A 13,863-nucleotide genomic window follows, 5' to 3' on the forward strand; every position below is an offset into this window, starting at 1 on the left:
TACTAAATGAATATTCTGAAATAATAGACTTCTTACTTATTTACCTAGGCCGTACCATCAAAAAATTTGATAATATGAGTTTAATCTCAAGGTGTTATTTCTTTCAAGCACTTCCAAAATGTTGTAGCATAGAGTTTAAAAAAAAGAAGAAGTAGGCCCAACAGGATATGGTTAGAAATAGTGAGAAAAGATAGCGAGTCTTATGACCTCATTGAGGATATAGCCCTAGATTCGTATAGCCGACCTCAATTAGTTGAAAAAATACTTTAATACAATAAAAAAAATGATGAATTATAATTTATTTTCTTTTGAGATTGGTGTCGTTAAATTGAGTACATCACATCCCCGAAATTTAGAACTCTATAAAAGTACTGATTTCTTGAGGTTGGTCTTATTAATTTGAGTACGTCACATCCCCGAAATTTAAAATCTTATTGAATTACTGGTTTTGCTAGGAGAGCATATGAATATTTTGCTTGGCTGAGGGAGCACATGTATATTTTGCTCCCACTTCAACATATAATCTTTTCAGTGTTGCATGTTAAAGTCACAAAATATTTTCCCCTTTTCAAAGGGCAAATACGAATGATTTAAAAATCGGCGAGTCGAACCGGACTCGCCTGGTTTGACTCTGGAATCGACACAGCCCGTGCGGGTTCCAGCACAAAATCAGGAACCATCCAGTTCTAGAGCAGAACCGTCGGTTCCCACCCAGTTCTGTCCGGTTCCTTCCCGGTTCTAGCCTTCATATGTGTGTATGCGTCACGCATACGACACACACCACTCCCACACGTGCCATAAGTGCAACACGCACATGCATGCATGCACGTGTACATGTGCACATGTTTAGGCCTCAAAAACACCTTCACACGTGTGTATGCGTCACACGTGCAACACACACCATGCATGCATGCACATGTACATGTGCACATGTTTAGGCCTAAAAAACACCTTCATACGTGTGTATACGTCACACGTGCGACACACACCACTCCCACACCACACGTACGACACGCACATGCACACATGCATGTACACGGATGCCCTAGTGTTTTCACACTTGTGTTTATCTTCCAATTACATAGTTATTTATAAAGCATATTTGAATACTCATCATTCAATGTGAGATAATTCTCAAATATCATTAAATGAAAACAAAATGTAAATAGATGCTATTAATAGACAATTTTAAACATATATGCTAAGGAGGCATGATGGTTATCATTGAAGTTATTTGCTTTGACTTCTCAAGTTCGAATCCCCCCTTGAGCCATATAATAGTTTATCCCTTCTTGAGTTAATTTTTGTTCCCCCTTCGGCATATAATAAATTAAAGTGTTATTTTCAAAATTTGTACGTATTTTATTAATTTTAACATTGATAACCAAATCTTTTATTTTATTTATTAAGTTTTACATTATAAATCATGTAATGTACTCTTTTTCTTACAGTTGTCAATAATACATTTTAAATTCGATAATATTATAAAATATTTTTAATTTGTTATTATTTATCTAATAAAATAATTATAAAATGTAAACTAATAATTATAATTTTAGTCTAGAATATTATAATTAGTTAGGTTGTAATAATTTTGGATTATAGTTAGTTAGACTGTAATAATTTGGGTTTTTTTAGCGGATTAGGGTTTTTTGCCAAAACAAAATTTTAATGGCCATTCTTTCATTGATTTAGTCTACTCTTTATTATAGTTCATGTATAATTATATATTTTATTCATAATAATTCTATGAATTTTCTTTTATGTGATGCAAATTTAATACTTAAGTTTATACAGGGAAAGTGCATCTCAATATTCACAAATTGATGCAAAAAATGAAAGTTAATAATGTAGTACCCTCATTTCTTATTGGATTCCTGAAACACAATATTTAATATTTTTTAATATTTTTAATATTTTTTTCGGATTTTTTTGAAGCTTTAATCCGATCGATTCAGCCAATCCCGATCCAGATCGCCGATTCGCCTATCCACATTGATTTTTGAGGTGCCCGATCCGAATCACCGATCCGCTTTTTAAACCATTGGCAAATACATTAATGTTTTCACTTTCCATCTACTAATAATGTTGGATACATTTATAAAAGATAGTTCCTCTGTACCATCCGACTTTAATTTGTCTCTATCACACTGTTGTAGAGCTTCACGAGCTGGTTTTGATTTTAGATATTAAAAGTGAAACTCATTAAATCACATATTAAAAGTGAAAAGCTAAAGTATTGCAAAAGTTTAAATGAAGATATTTCATTTTTGATATTTCGATTTAATCGGGGAGATTTGCTCTAGTATCCCCTTTTTTTGGAAATTGAAAATCTATCCTCTATGAATGGTCTAGATTCGTTTTTGGAGGGTCTCATTTTAACAATATCTAGGGTTCAAATTGAAATTTTTCTTTTTGGGGGATTGATTATTGAGATGAAGAGAGTGTGTGCGTAAAATTTGAAATCATAAAAATACCACAAACATGATTTTCTGGAAGTGTCATTGCAATATACTATGATACAACCGTTGTTTTGGATCATTGCTATATATATATATATATATATGATAATCTAAACAACCCTTCAAGTTACAAAGGTTCAAGATAGAGAGAGTTGTGAAGGCTGGATTTATTAATTTATTTTTTTAAAAATGGTTACTTTTGTAGGGCAATTTTGTGAATATTACAAAGGGTACATTTGTCATCTCCATAAAGGGTAAAATTAAAATTTTAACTAAAGGATAAGGTACTTTACAAATAAAGTTTCAAGACACTCATTTTCAAAATGCCATTGTATTTTTGAAAAAATTTCAAATTTGTTCTTGGTTAATGATAAAGTTACCTCTTTAAATAAATTTTAATAAACAAATAATCATTGTTTTAATAAATACACCGTTCACAACTCTCTCTATCTTGAACCTTTGTAATTTGAAGGGATAAGAGCACTCTACAAATAAAGTTCCATGATACTAACTTCCAAAATGCTATTATATTTTGAAAATTTCAAATTTACCTTTGATTAATGGTAAAATTACATATTTAAATAATTTTTTAATAAAAAATAACCATTGTTTTGATAAATACACCCATCGCAACCCCTTCTAATACGAACCTTTGTATTTTGAGGGATTGTTAACTCTAGACAAACCCATATATATATATATATATATATTATGGGAAAAATTAGAGGGAAAAAAGCCCCCTACCCATTTTATATTAAAAAAAATAAAATATATTACAACTCATTATTTTATCGCCCTGTAATAGCGCATTTGTGCAACATTAATCAAAGATTTATGTTATTTTGACATTTACAGTTTGCATGACAGACTTTGTGGGAGCCTACATTTCTATGACAAGTTTGGAGGATTTTCACCCAAAACAAGTTTAAGTATATAAAAATGTGTCCTTGGAATCTATGTTTTATATGGAAGTAGCATGCTTAAACAACTTTTTAAAGGGCTTTGCAAAGTAAAGGCATAGCATTTTGAAACTGTTTTGTGGTCCTTTTTTCAAGTTCCTTTCCAAAGGCAGTTGCCATTGCTCCTTTACACATGCAAGAGGCCTTATAACCCATTAAAAGGAGAAATTGAAAAGATTATATGCTCCCCTAGGATATATTTCCTTTATTGGGTAAAACTCTAGTTAGGAGTATCTTTGGACTCTAAATTTTGAATTATGGGGATGTGACTTACTCGAATTAGTGACTGGTTAAAAAAAAAGGAAAAAAGAAAATGAAAAAAACTTCGACTAAAATTTGTAAAAATTGGGTAGTTTAAAGTCTTTTACAAATCAACTATGAATATGTTTTTTTAAATTTAATCCCTATGATATAATTTAAATTGTCTCATTAAGATGGAATTTCTCCGACCAAAGCAGCGTTGGGTTTGCATAAATGCTGGTCCTTAAGCCAGCACGAATCAACACATAATCAATAGCACATGTAACAATAAGATGAAAATCAATTGAAATGGTATTTCAATATATTTTAGACAATTAATAGCTGAAATAAAAACTAAAGGCTAATGTGTCTTACCTCTTACTCTCAAATGCCCAGCTCTTCCTTTTTTTTTTTATCTGAACATTGTACTCTGCAATGGGAATTTATGGACCCCTAATACTAACTCTCAAATTATGTCTCCATTGCTTCTATAAAAAAAAAAGGAGTAAGGAGAAAATAATAATAAGAAAAAAACTCTACCATGGATGTTGTGAAGCATTTCCATTTGGCCACATGCCACCTAATAACTCAGCAATGGCATTTTTTGTTTTGTACTTCAAAGAGGGGCATCTTGGACATTTTGAGGAGTGGGGATGCTTATGTCATTTGGGCAATGGTTGGGGTGTTTTGGTTAATCTCTCCCTAAGAACTTTTTTTTTAATGATAACCACAATATTCATTAAACCCGAGAAAAAATACATATAGAGAGTCCAATTAAGGAAAAATGTAACCAAAGAAGATTGGTATACACCACCCTTAACAAGAGAATCAACTTCTAAGAAAAAAAAAAGAGCAAACTAAATCGGTAAGTGAAAAGTGTAAAGGATGAATTTTTGCAAGGGAAAAGTTTGTATAAGTTTGTACCCTTATACTATATTGATTTTGAGATATATGAATATAAAACGATAATAGTAATTTTTAAGTCTTAAAATTAGTACATTTTGGGACAAGTTATTTAGATAATCTATTTTTAAGATTTTCAAATATTTATAAATTGACTCAATATGTATTGTTTTTGAAAAATTTAAATTTCACTCTTAGAGTTGAACACAAATTTTCATAGGTTTTCCAACACCAAAACTAAATCTCCATTTAAAGGTGCACCTCACAATATAGGGTCGGCACGCTATACAAATCTCACCCTTTTTCTAGTATCATATCACAAAACTAGGAAAAAAATGAGACTGAACCCAATTCAGAATACTTAGACCCAAGGGAGATTGAACTCAATTCAAAATAAATTCAATTTTATGTAAAAATTAGTAATTCTGATACAAACGTCCTCCTTTTTTTGTTTTCTAATTCTGAAAAAATATTCCCTTGAGAAAACCCAAAAAAGTTAAAAGAGAAAAAACCAACAAAGAATTGGTCCTAATTTTGGAGAACAGTTTAGTGCATGATTGATTTGATAACTGCCATGTTGAAGAACCTATGGACAAAGCATGTGCCCCACCTCCCAATAATGGAGGTCAACATCTGGCTTCCACCACCAGACCCAGATTAATAAAAACCAGGAACACCGAAAAGAAAAAATTAAAATTAAAAATTGAGAGTGAGCCAAGAAAGCCTCCTTAGGGTTTCTTTATCTCACTCTGAGAAATGCCCCATGCTTGTTACCTGAATCAACCCTGTTAGAGAATCTTCTCAAAGTTTGAGCTTTTTTGTTGCAGTGGCTCTCTTCCTGGTAAGAGAAAAAAAAACCCTTATTCTGAACCGAAGTTTGAAAGCCTAGTTTTGAGCCAAGTTAGATTTTTTTGACTGTTAAGAGCCCAATTTAGATGCTTTTTCTTTGATTATATTCCCTGAATTTGGAAGCCTCCTTGTGTGATTTCCTGCTACTTTGGGTTTTGTTTTTGGTCCAAATTTGTCATGGTCAGAAAATGTTGAGAAAACCAGGAAAGCCCATGTGAAATAGAGGAAATATTAATGGATTAGGAATGGAAAGCTTGGGTCTTTCTTGGTTTTCCTGAACTGGGTTCTTTAGTTTAGAGGTATCAGGAAAACCCAAAAATTTGGAGAAGAGTAAGTTGAATATAATGCAACAATGGGCTTTATCTAGTTGTTCTCATCATCTGAATTGTGTGTTGACAACATTTAAATGCTTTTTCTTTTCTTTCTTTTTTTCTTTTTTTCAGATCTGGAAGCCTGTGAATAAGCAATCCTAGAAGAATCGTTGACTGTTCAAGTCCAAATGTGGGATTCTTCGATATTTTTGTTTATGAAATTATTGGTTGACACGTTGATCTAGCTTTCAGAAAATTACAGGGAAATTTTTTTTCATTTATCAAACGCATGGGTTGATGATTAGTATTGGGAGTTGCAGCAAAAAATCCAGGGAGATAAGGTGATCAGGTTCTTTGAGAAATGGGAGTTTTTTGGTTGATTTCAGTTGTTGTCCTGTCTCTTTTGATCAGAAACGGAGAAGCTCAGGTAAATTCTTTTCTTATAGATTGTGGGGCAAATTCTACAACCAATGTCTCTGGTAGGAAATGGATTGGGGATTTAACAACTCAAAATTTAACAGTAAATCCTCCAGGAGTTGCAGCTTCAGCTATGTCGGTATCTTCTAATTCTAGGTACTCGAATTTGTACAAAACCGCAAGAATTTTCACCTCTTCTGCAAATTACACATTTGGAATCATTCCCGGAAATTACTTCATTCGCCTCCATTTCTACCCATTTCAATATGAGAATTACAGTCTGAATACCTCCACATTTAGTATCACAGCAAATGGGCTTCGGTTGCTTTCTCAGTTTAGCCCTTCCGATGAGATTTTCAACAAGAACTCATACTTGCAGAGTGTAAATAATAGCGCCCTGCCTATATTTTCCCTGATAAAAGAGTACTATGTCAACACTGAATCTTCTGAATTGTCATTACAGTTTGTCGCTGTTGATGGGTCCTTCTCTTTCGTGAATGCCATCGAAATAGTGGCCATCACAAACCCGTTATTCTCGCAGACTGTTACAAAAGTTAGTAGTGGGGAGTCGAATGTTTCTTTTGATGTTACCAATGGTGGCTTAGAGACCATGTACAGATTAAATGTGGGGGGACCCGAAATTTTTTCAGAAAATGATCTTGAGCTTTATAGGAATTGGGAATTGGACACTAACTATATGTTTGCACAAAATTCAGGTCCAGTGATGACTAACAGTTCAAGTATCAGTTACCAATCTCTTAATGATTCTCTACTGGCTCCTCTTGAAGTTTATGAATCTGCTCGGGGAATGCAAGATAATGCCTCGTTGGAAAAGAGGGCCAATATGTCTTGGAAGTTCTCGATCGACCCCGATTTCCAGTACTTAGTCCGGCTCCATTTTTGTGAGCTTAAGTATAACACGAGCAACCAGAGAATTTTCAAGATTTATATCAATAACGAAACGGCTTCGGACAATTTTGATATAGCTGCAAGAGCAGGGGGGCAAAACAAGGCTTATCACCAGGACTATTCTGACACAATTCCTTCTCATATTGACACTCTTTGGGTTCAGTTAGGGACTGACCCAGCTTCTGGGGCCTTCGACCTTGATGCCATACTTAACGGGTTGGAGATTTTCAAGATCAGTAAGAGTGGGAACCTGGCAAAATCCTCAAGGAAATTAAATTCTGGCAATGGTGAATTATCTGGTGGGCAGTCAAAGAAATGGATTTTGTGGGTTGCGATTGGATCAGGTATTACTGCCTTTGCCATTTTCTCAGCTTTATTTACTGTGCGTTTCTGCCGAAGAAAATCACCCATGAAACTCAAAAACCAGATCCCAGGTTTCCGGCCCCTCATTCTTTATGGCAACGGCAATACCAGCACTGACCCAAAAAATTCGAAAGCCCCTCTAAATTCAAATGGGTCGCTCTATCGAATCGGTAGGAAATTCACAATCTCTGAGATAGTTTCTGCGACTAATAACTTCGATGAGTCCTTAGTAATTGGAATCGGAGGGTTTGGTAAGGTTTATAAAGGAGAATTGGATGATTCTACTCCGGTGGCGATCAAACGAGCCAACCCACAATCTGAACAAGGCCTAAGAGAATTCGAGACGGAGATTGAAATGCTCTCCAAGCTCAGGCACAGGCACCTTGTTTCGCTGATCGGGTTTTGTGAGGAGCGTAACGAGATGATCTTGGTCTATGAATACATGGCCAATGGAACCCTGAGAAGCCATCTATTTGGGAGTGACCTTCCCCCCCTCACATGGAAGCAAAGGCTAGAATGCTGCATAGGAGCAGCCCGAGGGCTCCATTATCTTCACACAGGGGCCGAAAGGGGAATAATTCATAGGGATGTGAAGACCACCAATATACTCTTAGACGAGAACTTCGTGGCGAAAATGTCAGACTTTGGGCTCTCTAAGGATGGCCCAGCTCTGGAGCACACCCATGTTAGCACAGCAGTGAAGGGTAGCTTTGGGTACCTCGACCCTGAATATTTCAGGCGCCAACAATTGACCGAGAAGTCCGATGTTTATTCTTTTGGGGTGGTTCTTTTTGAGGTCCTATGTGCCAGGCCCGTGATAAACCCTTGCTTGCCCAAAGAGGAGATCAATTTAGCAGAGTGGGCGGTGAAATGTCAACGTAGAGGTATGGTAGACCAAGTAGTGGACGCAAGGCTAGCTGGGAATTGCAGTCCAGATTCTGTTAAGAAATTCGGGGAGATTGCACAGAAATGCTTGGCTGATGAGGGCAAGAATAGACCAACTATGGGAGATGTTCTGTGGAACTTGGAGTATGTTTTGCAGTTACATGACGCTGCCTTGAGAGCACCTGAAAGTGTGACTGCGACTTCTCTTAGTCTTACTGGAGTTGGGGAGGTTGAAGAAGAGGAGAAAGAGGAGGTGGCTTGGATTCCTGAGTCTCAGAGAGAAGCCCATGGTCGTGAAGGGGACGACGTGGGTCATATTCTGACTGAGAGAGAAATCCATGGTGATGAGGCGGACAGTGTGGGCGAGGTATTGGTGGGGGAGAGTGAAGGCCATGGTCGTGAGATGGGTGATGTGGGTCAGATTCCAGGCATTGGGGGGCAACAGGAGAATTGGTCAGAAGATGCAGCTGGGGCTGTTGCGTTTTCCCAGCTGATTCGACCTCAAGGCAGGTGAATCTTCTCTCTGATTGCCATCTGGGATGAATCTCAACCTCTTTCACTGTCTACTGTTTGAGGGCCCGAGAAAGCCTTCTTTGCCAATAACGGATTATGGGATATTTGGCAGGTGGATTCTTCACTCTTGAATTGCCCTCTGAGATTCAATCTCTCTAATTTGAGGGACTGGGAAAGGTCTCCTTTGTTATGTGTGGATCATGGAATTTTGATGGTTCTTTGAATTTTGTTCATTATCCAGTGAGTTGCAGAGTACCAAGGCCATATGATACTTAAGATACATCTAGTATTCTTTCTGCCATTTACATGGAACCCAAGTATAAATTGCATTTATCAGATTTGCCTTGTTGTGCCTTATTTTGTTTATTTTATTATATTCTTTTGTTTGGTACTACCAAATTGGTTAGAGAGAGATCAATGAAAGATTTTGGTTCTCTTCTTTGATTGACTCCTGTTCAATTATCCGAAAATATTTATTTGTTTGGTACTACATTGGATGGAGAATAATGAAGGTATTTGATAATCTTTTGGTTCATGCCTAATTGTCTTGTTAAATTTATTTGTTTGGTAGAACCTGTGTTTGACTTTTAAGAGAACTTAACCAAGGTATTTGATTTGTCTTTGTTCCATGGAGATTTGAGCTTCATAACTGCATTTCCCTTTGTAAGTCTCTTTGTCTCTCTCTCTCTCTCTCTCTCTCTCTCACACACACACACACACACAAATACTGATAATTTGCATTTCTTTTACCTATCCAAACTCAATGGCTATCTAGTTGCACGGTTGATAACTATGTGATAAAGCTCTCTTTGTGTGTGTGTGAGAGAGATAATGTGCAAAAGTTTGCATACAGGAAAATCTTACAGTGCGCCACACCTTAGGTTGGACAGCCAAAATTTTTAATTCCTATCTACGGTCCAGATTCAAATGGTGGGTTCTTTCTTTGGAAAAATACAGAGTTAGTAGTAACTTAGACACTTGATTTTGGTAGTGTTTTACGTGTCGATTGTCATCCAAAGGCACATGTCGAGGTTGTCAAAACTCTTTACTTGAGAAGATTTATATTGTCTTGAATGTTTATTTAAAGTGTCAAAAATATTGAGTACATTAAGTATATACTCTATGCGTAGGAGTACCCTAATAAAACCCTATGAACTTTGTCTCGAAAAGAGTTTCGAATGTGTGTAAGATTTTTTTTGCAGTGAGAAAGAGGGAAAGAGAGATGATCTACTAGATTAGTAGGGATATCATAGCCTTTTCTCATAAAGGTTACAGATCCAAGAGAGTGTCTCCTCTTACATATAGGAGTGAGAAAGAGGCAAAGATAGATGATCTCCTAGGAGAGTAGGGATATCATAGTCTTTTTCGATAGAGGTTACAGATCCATGAGAGAGTCTCCTCTTACAGAACTTTATAGTATTTTCCATGAAGATTAACATTCTTGCTTCTTTTCCTTTTTTGAGTAGTTCAGTGGTAAGAACCGAACTTGAGATGCAGTACTGGTAACAACTCTGGCCCAAAGCCGAATTCCGGATTATCAATCTTGCCGATAATGCTTGGATGTACACACATTTGGATGAAATACAGAGAATAACAGTGAAGGTAAGAGTAGTAACTAGGAGTCTATATGCACATCATTCATGATGGCTTCATATGGTTAGCAACTAGCAACATTGATAAATCTTGATGAATGCATGTTTCTAGAGTTTGTTTTAAGGGCAAGCATATATATATATATATATATATGGGAAATGTTTATATACTTCCCCTACAGCATAGAAGTTCTATCCTCCCCCTACCATCCAACCGTCCAATTTTGATCAAGAGAGTCACTCACCGTTTGATCTTAGATCCGATGTCTCAAAGTATTTTATTTTTAGTTTCTTTTATTCAAATTGTATGAATATGAAATTTGGTACATGCCATCTTCTCATTGGGGCGCACCTATAAAAAATATTAAAAATAAATTTTCGATAAAATATAATGATCAATATATATATAAACTTTTCCCGTATATATATATATATAGAGAGAGAGTAATGATCTCGTGAGACCCTGCCAAACACACATGCATAGGACCCCCAATCAAGACCGTTTGATTAAAATCGAATCCCAAGGTGAGGTAGAGATTTTACCGACTGACCTATCACACAGGTCAAAGGTTAAGCGCCTCTCTCATCTTAAATCCCCACCCTTTCTTCTCTCACTCAAAATACTTTTGAACTCATTGCATCTCCTCTCTCTAACTAAAACCGGGTATGGCATCAATCCGTCCATTCTCTTCCCCAAGTCTAGACTCTCTTTCTCTATCTAAACTCATCAAGACGCTCCTTTCCCACCCAGCTTCTTACTTTCCCTTCCATCCCCCCAAAACCCACCCCTTTCTTCCCTCTCTCTTACCTAAATCTCAACCAGCATATCTTACTCTCACCCTCTTACGATCCCTTCTCTTCCGTAAAATACACAAGTTTCTCACTTATAAAGCCTAACCTCATCCCCCCCCTCCCTCTAACTTGAAAAAAGGGCAAACCTCAGCATCTCTCCTACCTACTCTACTCTCCCATCTCTCCCCTAACCTGCAAAAATTGGCACAGATCTAAATCAAAGATTTTGAGTTTTTTAGCAAACCTTGCAGGGCACTCAAAGAAGGAGAAATTTGAGATTCAGGGAAATCTCTGATTCGTGTGGCTAATCAAAAGACTAACAAATCTAATCTCCAATCGAAGCTTGCAACCTTGAAAATCATGTATGTCTTGGAAGATTAAGTGTTATCTCATTCCAATATTTCCATGTTTATTTAAGGTTTTTAGCTTCTTATAGCAGTACTCTGTTTCGTTGTATATGATTTATAGTTTAAAAAGAAAAATAAACCGAAATTTCGTGTGTTTTAGTACTTTATTCAATGATTTATGGTTATTTACAGTGATTTACATTAAAATAAATGAGAAAATCACGGTAATGTTTATTCTAAACTTTTAGGTTTATGGCTTTCTTAAGGTAGAAAAATTTCGCCAATTTGCAATAAATTCTAAAAAATAGGTTGTTTGAGTTGCAGTGATTCGCTTGAAAAATTACCAAAATTTTCAAAAGCAGGTTGAATTTTTTAGGGGTTGGTTTCTTGATCTTCCTCGTTGAGAATCCATTAGTCTTATAAAAAAAAAAAGAAGAAGCCATATTCCATAGGAGAAAGAAAATATGTAATTGTTTGGATCTTTGTATTATAAAATTATTTTTGTTTTCTTCTAGATATCTTTATAATTTCTGATGAATTTAAATGAATTTTTTGCCTACACTAATCACAATTTGGGTCCATTGTTATTATGAATTCCAATCATGCTAGAACTGAGTTTGCCCATTTGAAATTTTGGAGCCTAATTATTCCTTTGAGGCAAGCCAAAGGTATGGTACGCTGTTGATTCATGTAATTGCAGATGTTTACAAGGCAAGTCACATTAGATGAGATGGTGATCGTGGTTCACTCTTTGGCGGCCGAACATCTGCATGGAAAACAATTCTGAGAAAATTTCGGCGATGCAAAAGCGCATATTGCTATTTCCTCACATCCTTGCTTGTTATGAATCCAAGCGAGCGTACTGAGAAATTCAAGCAAAGCAAAAGCTCATATTTCCAATTCCTTGTAGTAATGGACTCACATCTTTGCTTGGAATGAACCCAAATGAACACAAGAAAAGGTAGCACTCTCATGGGCATCTCTTTGAATAGCATTTCAGCAAACCATGGTAGTCCATGAAACGACTTCTATTTCATGCATCTCGTCAAAGCATTGTGTTGCCAAATCCGAAGATCTCCTAGCTTCGAGCAATTGCAGCAACTCTGTTTGATGATGGGTTTGAAGATAGAAATCGGATTCAAAACCATTTTTAATAATTTAACATTGCGTCTGAAGCCCCACGAGATAAGCTCCAAGTACAGAGGGGAATGATGGGTTTGAAGATGGAAGTCGGATTATTGCCTCTGAAGCCCCCATGAGAGAAGCTCTAAGTATAGAAGAGAAGTGTAATTTTTGAGGAAGAAGCCTTTAGTGAGAAATTATTTGTATTGATTTATGGATGCATGGGGGTGTTATCAATGTATTTCATCATTGTATTCAAAGAAATACATTGGTGTTGTGAAACACTATAAATTTTTATACGTGAGTGCTCTTTGCTCATCTCATTCATACTCCATGTTGGTCTTGGCTTTTGATCATTCTATATTATGTGTACCTTTTTACGCAATTTAAACAAGCATTTCTTCATTTTTGTGCAGCATATCTTGTGATAATCTTTGAAGGAACTGATTCTTGTGTATGTTTATATTGCTTTTAAGTCGTGAAACATTGGATCCTAAATAAAAAGGTAAACTTTTTTTTTAGGTTATTTGCAGTTTGAAATGCTCCCTCTCTCTATCTCTCTCAAAACACAATAGCAAGCAATCAAAAAATGGTACTAAAAAAAAAAAAAAAGACTAATAAACTTCAAGAAAAGTCTCAAGCTGATAATGGCAAAGAACAGAGAAAAAAAAGAAGAAGGAAAAAACAAAAAAAGACTTAAAAAATAGTAGAATCTGATAAAAATATTAAAAATTAATTTGAAAAATATAAATTGATCAAAATACCTTCAAAACTTTTCAGGGGTATTTAAGTTAATTTATATTTTTCGAATTATATTTTTTATATTTTTATTAAGTGTGCCTTGATGAGTAGAATGTACGCTTAAATTTTCAAGTGATTTGGATATGTGAAAAAAAAAATGAAATTAAAAAACGAAATAAGATCACGACTGTCAGATAGGTCCATATTCAATTTGAGCCGTTGGCTGACATTGTAATAATAAGCCATTGGCTGACATTGTAACAGTTAGCCCGTGGGATGAGAGTATCCATTCATATATATATATATATATATATATATATATATATATATATATATGGGTTTGTCTAAAGTTAACAACTCTTCAAAATACAAAGGTTTAAGTTAGAAAGAGTTGTGATGGGTGTATTTATCAAAACAATCATCACATTTTTATTAAAAAAAAAATTTTAAACAAGTAA

At 35.4% G+C, this 13,863-nt stretch overlaps 1 protein-coding gene across 7 annotated transcripts; it reads left to right on the top strand.

The window, feature by feature from the left end:
• Positions 1-5,256: 5,256 nt before the first annotated feature.
• Positions 5,257-12,987, top strand: HERK2 (hercules receptor kinase 2). Of its 7 annotated transcripts, none has more exons than XR_016048523.1 (4): positions 5,257-5,405; positions 5,857-8,923; positions 10,278-11,557; positions 12,243-12,987. XR_016048523.1 is itself a non-coding variant. In XM_088856949.1 (3 exons), exon 3 carries the CDS (start codon positions 6,866-6,868, stop codon positions 8,810-8,812), a length of 1,947 nt encoding a protein of 648 aa, XP_088713075.1. In that variant the 5' UTR covers positions 5,257-5,405; positions 5,857-6,151; positions 6,858-6,865; the 3' UTR covers positions 8,813-9,250. The 7 variants fall into 7 exon arrangements, 2 of the variants coding, with proteins under 2 accessions (XP_088713075.1, XP_088713045.1); XR_016048520.1 differs by having other exon boundaries at positions 10,278-10,413; XR_016048522.1 differs by having other exon boundaries at positions 10,283-10,413.
• The last annotated feature ends 876 nt before the right edge of the window (positions 12,988-13,863 follow it).

This window comes from Amborella trichopoda, chromosome 2 (assembly GCF_054954075.1).
Source record: "Amborella trichopoda isolate Santa Cruz 75 chromosome 2, AtrichopodaSantaCruz75HAP2 v2.0, whole genome shotgun sequence".
Taxonomy (NCBI): Eukaryota; Viridiplantae; Streptophyta; class Magnoliopsida; order Amborellales; family Amborellaceae; genus Amborella; species Amborella trichopoda.

Bases quoted from the DNA above. Each gene is read 5' to 3' on its own strand.
- HERK2 (XM_088856919.1), top strand. From the start codon at position 6,086: ATGGGAGTTTTTTGGTTGATTTCAGTTGTTGTCCTGTCTCTTTTGATC.